This window comes from Garra rufa, chromosome 15 (genome assembly GCF_049309525.1).
Source record: "Garra rufa chromosome 15, GarRuf1.0, whole genome shotgun sequence".
Taxonomy (NCBI): Eukaryota; Metazoa; Chordata; class Actinopteri; order Cypriniformes; family Cyprinidae; genus Garra; species Garra rufa.
The window spans coordinates 8,899,022-8,908,785 of NC_133375.1; the positions used below are offsets into that span (position 1 = coordinate 8,899,022).

At 36.7% G+C, this 9,764-nt stretch overlaps 2 protein-coding genes across 2 annotated transcripts in view; one reads left to right on the plus strand and one right to left on the minus strand.

Annotated features, from left to right (window-relative positions):
* mtor (mechanistic target of rapamycin kinase) overlaps positions 1 to 9,764 on the minus strand; it is a 185,774-nt gene that overhangs the window by 110,510 nt on the left and 65,500 nt on the right. The window lies entirely within an intron of this gene.
* On the plus strand, positions 4,533 to 7,493 carry angptl7 (angiopoietin-like 7). The gene is made up of 5 exons (XM_073819452.1): positions 4,533 to 5,092; positions 6,085 to 6,185; positions 6,276 to 6,470; positions 6,640 to 6,835; positions 6,915 to 7,493. The coding sequence occupies exons 1-5, from the start codon at positions 4,738 to 4,740 to the stop codon at positions 7,082 to 7,084; spliced, it is 1,017 nt and encodes a 338-aa protein (XP_073675553.1). The 5' UTR covers positions 4,533 to 4,737; the 3' UTR covers positions 7,085 to 7,493.

Below are 9,764 nucleotides of genomic sequence, written 5' to 3' on the forward strand. Positions count from 1 at the left end.
GCAGAGCAAATCGTCCTCAGCGCTTGCAAATCATTCCATTCCATGTTTATCCAGCCCAGCCAGTACGGATATGATTGTGTTTTCCATTGTGGGGCCTCGTTGCTTATGAGTAAACAGAGCTCGTAATGTAAATGCGTCAGTCGTTGCAATGGTAATGCAAGTGTTTATATACAGTATGAGATGTGAGTATTAACTGCTTTATGGAGGTAAAGGATATGTAAAGGAGGTCATCAGATATTTCTTTTTTTTTTTTTTACTAATTTTTTTAATGTTTCTGAAAGAATTCTCTTGTGCTCACCAACGCTGTATTTATTTGATCAAAAATATTGTATAACAATAGTAAAGTACAAATACTGCTGCTTAGCATTTGTTTGTGGAAACCGTGATCATTTTTGGCAGCACAATCAGTTCTCTCTGAGAAACTGTAAAGTCTGGACTTTAAAAAAACAACATTCAAACCATTACATGCTCGATTAGTTCGAGACAGAACGTAATTACCTGCTCAGGTCAGTTGGCATTAAATGAAAGTACTGCAGAAAATGAGGAAGAGGTCAGTCTAGAGAAAACAGCAGCAAGCCGGAAAGCTTCTGGTAAAAGCTCTGCTATACATTGGATTCAATGTGTCTCAGGACACTACTATTAGGGCATCATCATTTTAATAATCTTATACACCACAAATAGAAGGCATAACATTGGTATTACAGTCCAACAACTAATGTTCAACTGTTTGCTCCACCACCTCCAAACCTGATCCATTCATAAATCTGACTGTGAGGTCTCCTCATTCACAGATGGGGTTTTAAAGAGAGGACTCCTATCTTTTAATGCAGTAAACATTTCACTGTTTTGTTTGAAAAAGTCTTCTCCTCAGAGGTCAACATTATTCAGCTGAATGAATGCCTGCATGTCATCACTCCAACAACACAGACAACATCTCTGAATTTATGGACTGACACGAGTTGTCAACTGACAAGGCCATGATTCATTAAAAAAATATAAAAAAATTTTACAGTTACATATTTGTTCATTGAATAAATATGGTGTTAAGCATATACTGCACAATTTGGGTGGATTGTTTAATATTTGGGGATGTCTGGAAAAATCTGGATTTGTTTTTTTTATTGGTTTTATTTATCTAATTAAATAACTGTTAAGTTTTATAAGAACAAAAATGACAGTGGACAGACAAATTTCAATAGAAATTGCACCAGAACCAGAGTTGCTACAGCTGGAGGAAAGAATTTAAGAATTTAATTTTTACTGTATATATTTTGATCAGTAGTAGATGTCCATTATATGAACTATGTTATGTGGTACGACGACCAGTATTAGTGGTCACAATATGTCAAAACTCCACTGTAATAGAGCACTGCTGTGTTTAGCTTTGACTTTGGTTTGATGAGATATTTTGTCTTCTTATGAAATTTCTCTGGGAATCCAAGCTTTCAGAGGCAGAAAAAATGTAAGAGTTAACCCACAGTGCAATTAATGAAAACAATCCAGATGTTTAAATGTTTCCCGTTTCCTCCCCTCATGGCACATGACAAAAGATAAAGCCATTCCCTATTCATTTCAGAAAACACTGCAAAGTCAGTTAAGATTACATAATTGAAGTAGGGTGGACCCAAAACTTGTTGCCAATCACTTCATTCCTCTAATAATATTCATGAAAGTCTTGACATGCAGCTTAGACAATAGTTTCCATTTGATTTCTTAGAGTTCAGGGCTATTTTTCCAACATGTGCTATTCCTGAAGGTACTTGTGGATCTCCTTGTGGTCTGACCACAAACACCACTGGAAGAACTCATATTGTGTTATATAAGATTATGTAAGATGTATTATAACTAGTTCATTTTAATAATATGCCTGCTGGAAACGTGGTTAGCAATGGTCAAACTAATCACATTTTCATTAAAATCAGCTTGTTGTCACTTAGAACAAAACCAACTAATGGTTATACCTCTGAATTAAATTTAACCATATACACCATCATTATATATTGTCTTGCCCTACAACTTGCTCCCTATTAATATGTCTATGTTAAACCATTACAGACCTTATGCAGCCTGGCCCTTTTTAAGCACTGTGCCAGTTGTATGTTCTATTCCAGTTTGTATTTACACAGCATGAACGTAAGATGTTATGAATTTATGAATGAACCTCTTGTTTTAAAATCTTCCTAGTCTACTGACATTTGTTATGACATCCACTTCAAACATTACAATGCTCATGATAAATTTTGTTAACTCTACAATAAGTAAATCAACTCAGAGTTATCACAAAAACGGAAGTTCAAAGACAAAATTTTAAAGATGACTGCACACCTGTTTCTCTGACACATAAGGTCTATACCAGTACTATACAGTACTGTAGCACTGTAGAACTTTTTGTAAAGCTTCTTTGTAATGAAGTGTGCAGTATATAGCCACTTGTGAATTACCCACAATGGGAGTTTGAGAGTTTGTGTTCTAAATTAAAAGATGAAAAAAAGATGTGACCAAGATCTTAAAAAAATAAATAAATAAATAATAATAATAATGATAATAAGTAAACCCAACCTCAATGAGGGGTCAACAAACGTTTGGCAACTGAGAACTGGCACAAAGCTCACTCCTAGTGTTAGTATACAAACATACATGACAGTGAAATGCTGAGGGTCAGCCTGTGCATGTCTGGCTTAGGATGTGAAGATAATAATCTTGATTCATTTCATGGTAAAATACTCACAGATGTGTGACAGTGAAAATAAATTGTTGCATGATGTTTGGAAATAAGCAAGACACAGCGACAGGCTATATGACGTCAACGCCTCGAGACAGTTTATGTCATGCATTTAGTAATAAATGCGAGGTGTTAAGGGAATCTTTAGCGCCATCTGTGAACAGTTACAACCACAGCTTCAGATGCAATGATTTTTGTTTTCAAAAAATTTAGATGTTCATGTTATCCATTTTTACAGGATACAGCCAGATAATGTTTTCATTAGAAAAAAAAAAAATAATAAAGTAAGTTTTGTTTGTTTGAAGAACACAGTTGTAGCCAAACAATTAGAAGGGCTTAACAACAGGTTCTTTAGAAATAAACTTTGTTTGTGCACTTCAGAGGCAGATAGTCTGACAGCTTTAGAACACATTTCAGCTGTACTGAAGAACGTTAATTAGCAGACACTTGGGGTCTCAAGACAGTCTGAAGCTCCCAAAACTGGTGAGAAACATGTGGACACCTGACTGTGGCTGGTGGCAATCAGACAACATCCTCATTGACTTCAGCTGTGCTAATAGCACCTTTGAGTTGTAGAGCACATTCCCGAATAATATATTTTCTGCAGTAAAACATATTCAAAAACAAACCTGTACTTCTAAAAAACGAGCACTAGTATACGCAAATTCCAAAGAATGTGATATTGCTGTAGTGTATACACAGTGCATAAATGCGTAAATATTAATCATTATGAGACAAGGGTAAAGAAGAATTTTTCCCCCCATAGTTTTACAAGACACTTTCAGACTCACACAGCAGTATGACATTGTAAACAGCTTCCTAACGCCGTGTCTCTAACATGTCTTGTCTATAAATGTTTTTTTTTTTTTTTTAAAGTTAGCTCCCTGACATCTGTTTTCTTTTGTTGTCTGAATAAGAGGGAACATAAACCTGTCATTAGTTTTGTCACGATACCAAAATTTCAGTAGTCAGTACCAATTTTGGTACCACAGAAATACGGTTGGAATTATTACACTATTTTATATATATATAAACATTGCTTTAGAAAGATTAAGTAAATGTTTGCAATAAAATAAAAAACAAAGAAACACATTATATATTACATAAGCAAGTTGGTGCCTATTAGTCTGCATTTACACTCTCCAAGAGTTAGTGCACAGACTATTATGACAAACAGTATCATTTTTGGTCCCGTCTTTGTCAGTGTCAATAATCCTAGTTTCAAATATGATTTAAACATGTCTGTCAGTCCAGAGACTTTAATTGTGAATAGGTTATACTGTATATACAAAGCTAACACAGTAAGATACCTCTATAATCACTGAATTAGTTAATTAAGGAGTTAAGCAGTCCAAATTTAAGTTTAACTTCTGAAGTGGTCTACCATGTGAAAAAAGTTTGAGAACCACTCCTTTAACTGGTAGATTAAAAGCATTTCACCTAGTTTAACTAGCACTCACTCAAATAATTACAGGCTGGTTCTGAGAAATTAAAATAATAGAAGACCACTTTTCTTTGAAAAGAAAAAAGCAGAATATGTATGACCTGCACAAAACAAAGTGTCTTAATGCAATCTTCTGTTTACAAATTCCGCTTGTGCAAAATGGAAGTATTGTGAGGTGCATGGCACACGTGTTGACGGGTGGGACCAGACAAGAGGCGGAGGAAAAAATTTCGACAAGGGGAAAGGGTGGGGAGGGCCTAGTGGTGGTAGGTGGTGGGGGGGTCAATGACTGTGGGCCTGAGCAAAAGGGGAGGGCACAGCACACATGAAAAGATATTTAAGCTGCACCCGCTGCAGGCCCTCGGTATGAGCAGACAACTGATTCTGAAGAGCAGAGAAGAGAAACCTGCCCGGAAAATATTCTACAGTTCTAAACTTCATTTTAAAGAGTTCTTCTCACATTGTCATCTGACAAGCATTCAAGAGAGCAACACAGCCAGGATCGATCAGCGACTTCCCCGAAGCAAGACCACTCAAATTTTCTCTGCACATAATAACGAAAAGTGCGAAGATGACAGCTACATCCTTGGCTGTTTTGCTGCTAGTCCTAGGTCATGCGATTGCTCAGAGTTCCCTCAAGAAAAACATGGCAACACCCAAACCAGCAAAACCAGCACAATGCTGTGATGAGGTGCGCTCACTCAAGGTTCAGGTGGCCAGTCTGAGCAGCATGTTGGATGAAATGAGCAAGAAGCAGGAGTCTGATCTTATGAAGGTTGTGCGGCAGATGATGGAGCTGGAAAAGCTTAACCAGCAGCATGAGGCTCGGGTCACAGAGGCAGAGAGCAAGTATTCAGAAATCTACAATCAGATCGAAATCATGCAGCTGCAGGCTGCCCAATCTGCTCCACAGCAGAGCACTTCAGGTGAGTCTTAACACAACTCAATGTGTGCTCGAAAGTTTATTTTCAAGCACACAACATGTGTTACTCGACTTTCCACACTCAGCAGGGTCACAGGTCACATATGCTGGCTGTTGACATACCTCACAGCGTCAGTGGTTATCCTGTTAAGTCGTAGGGATAATGCAGCCCATCTAATCCTAATGCCCACCTTATGTTTAAGAAAAGAATAATGTATATATGGCTTAAGTGATTATTCTAGCTATTAGTAAGGTACCCATGTTTGTTTCTTATAGGTATTATTACAAAAAATTATATTATTTTTTCCTGGGTTATTTCTTTTAATCTTTGTCCTGTGAAACTGTATTTCTGCATAACTGTCTTAATATGGAGGAAACCTCTACTTTGAAACAGAAGATGTTTTTTTTTTATGATACATTATCCAGTCCAGTTGTTAAGTTACATCCAAACAGAATTCTTTAATGCATGCACATGCAATTCTTCAAACGCACACATTTTAATTTAGGGAACCATTAACATAGTTGTACCCAAGGAGCTGTGAAATGTCTGAGCAGCAGTTAGAGGTAATCAGTAGGTAATAATACAGGCTAGCATGTGCAGGAATGTCTGGCTTTACAGCAGTAGCCAAGTCACAGCAGGTAATTTGTGATACTTACTGTGAACCCACAAGGATGATGGAGCATTCCTCCCCACCCCTCCCTGAAAACTACTGGACTATTAATCTTTTAAACCAGAAAAAGATGTTAAATGAAGCATGTTACAAAGCTGTAGTTTAATACCCAATTAGTCATTTATCGTGCTGTGTTTTCTTTTTCCCACTGCCAACCATACAAACAGTGAAGCTTTGTTAGGAATGTGCTATCTGCACAGACACACATGGCTTTAAGTCAGCAGCAGTGCACACATAAGTGTATGTATTTTGTTGGTGGATCCCATTAGCTTGAAATATTTTTTACCTCACTTTTGAGAACCTAAACCAATTCTCTCTTCCTTAGACGCAATCTATGATTGTGCATCCCTATACCACAAGAATTACAAAATTTCTGGAGAGTATAAACTACCAAAAGATGACTTCCTTGGAACACCTGAACTAAATGTAAGTCTGAATCTTAGTCTTCATACTATCAGGGTCTTCAGTTTGAGAGAAGATTTGCCATTGATCCCCACATGTTTTTGGTTTCTTTAGGTATATTGTGACATGGAAAACAATGGTGGTGGCTGGACTGTCATTCAGAGACGCAAGGTTGGTCTGACAAGCTTCGATCGCGACTGGAAGCAGTACAAGAATGGTTTTGGTGCAATCCGTGGTGACTTCTGGCTCGGCAATGAAAACATCTTTCGTCTGACTAGACAGCCGACCGTGCTGAGAATAGAAATGGAGGCAAGTATGCACATAACTGAAACCAATGTGGAATTAGATTACGAAAGTAACAATTCATCCTGTGTAACAATCCTTAAGAAATATTATTCCATGAATATTTAAAGTCGACATCACTTAACGCAAGCTTTCTTACATGACCCATTCCTTATGCTTTTTTGTATTCCGGTAGGACTGGGAGGGTCAGACACGCTACGCTGAATATGGCTTCTTTACAGTGAGCAACGAGATGAACAGCTACAAGCTCTTCATCGCCAATTACAGCGGAAATGCTGGCGACTCTCTACGTTACCACAATAATACCAACTTCAGCACTAAAAACAAAGACAATGACAAGTGTGTGGACAACTGCGCACAACTTCGCCATGGTAAAAACAAACACCCATCACACAAGATCTGCTGTGATAATGAACTTTGAGAATTAACCTTACCGGCTTTCTTTTACAGGTGGATACTGGTACAACTGCTGCACTGACTCAAATGTAAATGGTGTGTTTTACCGCTATGGGTCACACACCAAGAATCCAGATGGCATCTCTTGGTACGGATGGCATGGACCAAATTATTCACTGAAACGGGTGGAAATGAAGATCCGACCACAAAGCTTTGTACCATAAAGACTTGCCAAATTTACATTCCTGCTCACCACTAAACCTTGGCATCAATGGATCAGCATAATATACAGCTTAAATTGGGCAAACTTTTTTCAGGAATGCATTTGTATAACAGAATGTTAGGACTAAGTATGTGATGAAAAACGATGTTTGATTGTAAATTGCATTTTATACATTGTATTTATCTCTTAAATATTTTATTTTCTTTAGCTTTTTCTAGAGGATTTTATGCACAAGAAAGCAACAAGGCTAAGCAACAAGCTGATGTAAGCCATTCACACAAAATGTACAATTACAAACAATTTGACAGTTCAGAGACATTATGGTAAATTCACTGGTACAGTAAAATGAACTGTGTAAAAAGAAAAATATTGGATGTTTAATAAATTGTATTTAAAAAAAAAAAACGTTTTGCTTTACCTAAGTGATGTGTTTCTGCTTTGGTACAAAATCAACAAAAAGGTAGTCACAATTAGTGGGAGTGACAAACATGAATAAACAAAATACACACAACTGAAATCACACTGAAATTGCCTCTAACTAAGGACTAGAAGCACTTGTCTTGACCTTCAAGAATGACCACTCTATTCACCTGACCACTTTATCAAGCAGTTGTTGCCTTCACTGTTGATCTCTGAATTTATATGCTCTTGGTCAAGATCAATTCACACAGGCAGGTTATGCAGACAGCATGGCCATAAACCCCTAACAGCAAATAAAAAGCGCCCAGCAAGGTGAGGGTGATTCATTGAGAAATAACCATAAATATCACTATCACTTAAAACATAAATCTAATCATCTCTTATGATAATACGCCAAACCTGGATCAACATGAGTACATTCCATATCATTTTAGCTAGTGCAGAATCTCAGCGCATTCTGGGAGGTCCACTTGAGATTATGCTTCCAGGAACTATACGGCCTTACATGACCTTTCAGTGCATTGGAGGATTTCCTGTGCCCAACTGGTTGACACACTTTGTTTCTCAAAGCCATTCTTCATGTCATATAATCCAGCACAAAACTTTACTGTGTAGGGGTTAGTCCCCTCAAAAGTAGCCAAGCAGAAAAATATGCGCTTGTTAAATATACAAATACTGTTTTAACAATTAATTGGTAAGAAAAGATGATCATCATCGTCATACACAGAAAAAAGAAAATGCACCAGAACTATAAGCAAATGGGGACTTAAAGTGTATAAAATGATTTACTGGCACAAAAGTCGAAAAGGAACCATTAACCATTTGATTACAATTAGTAATAGTTTTAATTGAAATTGTCATAATTTATTTACCTTTACGTCAGACCCTTATGAGGTATTTCTTAATCTTGCTGGTATATTTATTATGGAAAAACTCAGGAAAAAAGAAACTACGTCATACCTTATTCTACTATAATCACATTTTTATCATCTGACAAGCAAAAAAAAAAAAAAAATAATAATATCATCACAAGTCACGGAAAACAAACAAATCAGACTTTGTCAGCAATGCTTAGCTTCTTTGTTCTTTAACACAAACAAGACAAAACAATACCAAGGACCCAAGAAACAGAATGCAATCAGTACCAGGCCCGAGGACTTGCTCAGTCTTCAAAGTTTAATTGAAGTTTCATGAGAAAAAGCCTTATTACTAATTTAGAGATGCATTATTTTGACAAAGGTGGACGACATTCAGTAACAAACACAGATAAACACTGGCATACACCGAAATGCACATTCTAAACAGCAGCCACAGAAACAATCTTAAAACAATACTGAATCTACCTGGACCACTAAACAAAAATATCACAGACAAATGTTCATCTATCACTAGGCATTAACTTAATATAAATATAAAACATGCTTTTTTGACAACAAAAATCACTAGAATAGCACAAGGCCATATAATGCCCTGACAATGTAAGTAATTAAGTCCGACCATGAGCTTACTATTTCTGACTATGGACCAGCAATTTCTCTAACCATCTGTGTGCAATAGGAAATAGGCAGTGAGTGAGTCTTGGGTGTGCCTAAAGTTACATACGGTAAGGTTAGATGTCTTGTCTACAAATCAGAGCCTCCTGACAAGACATCTGATGATTACTGATTCCATTCTGAAATGTACATTCTTTATGTATACATTCTAAATGTACAGTATACATTTGTAGATAATGCAAAGACAAATCAATCAGTACCTGTTCTAACTAAGTTAGCAGATGTCTTTAAAAAAATTTAAATACTGTTTATGTTTTAGAGTAATCAGAAAAACATCCCAAAAACATATTGACTCAATCAAGCAAATTTAAGTCACTGCTCTAAAATGATCACAAAAAACTAGGAATGTGACCTGAGACATTAGACTATAAAGATCTCTTTAACCACTAATCAACAAAAGGGAATCCACCATAATTTTAAACCTAAAGTAAAGTAGAAAAATAAGTGCACAGCTAACTAAAGCCTTTGATAAGACTGAAGTGTTGAAGGAAAAAACTGGAGAGGTGAAGGCAGCTGGGATGCATTGAAATTGTCTTGCTTTAGGCACTCCTCAAGTCCACTGAAATTAAAAACGGCTCCATATGAGGGTTAAGCCAGATATAAGATTAAAAGAGGACAAATTAAAAGGCTGAAAAAAAAAAGATCTAGAACTCCATAAGGTTGCAGTATAATGTAAACAGGTGGATGGAAAAACGATGAGAACAGACG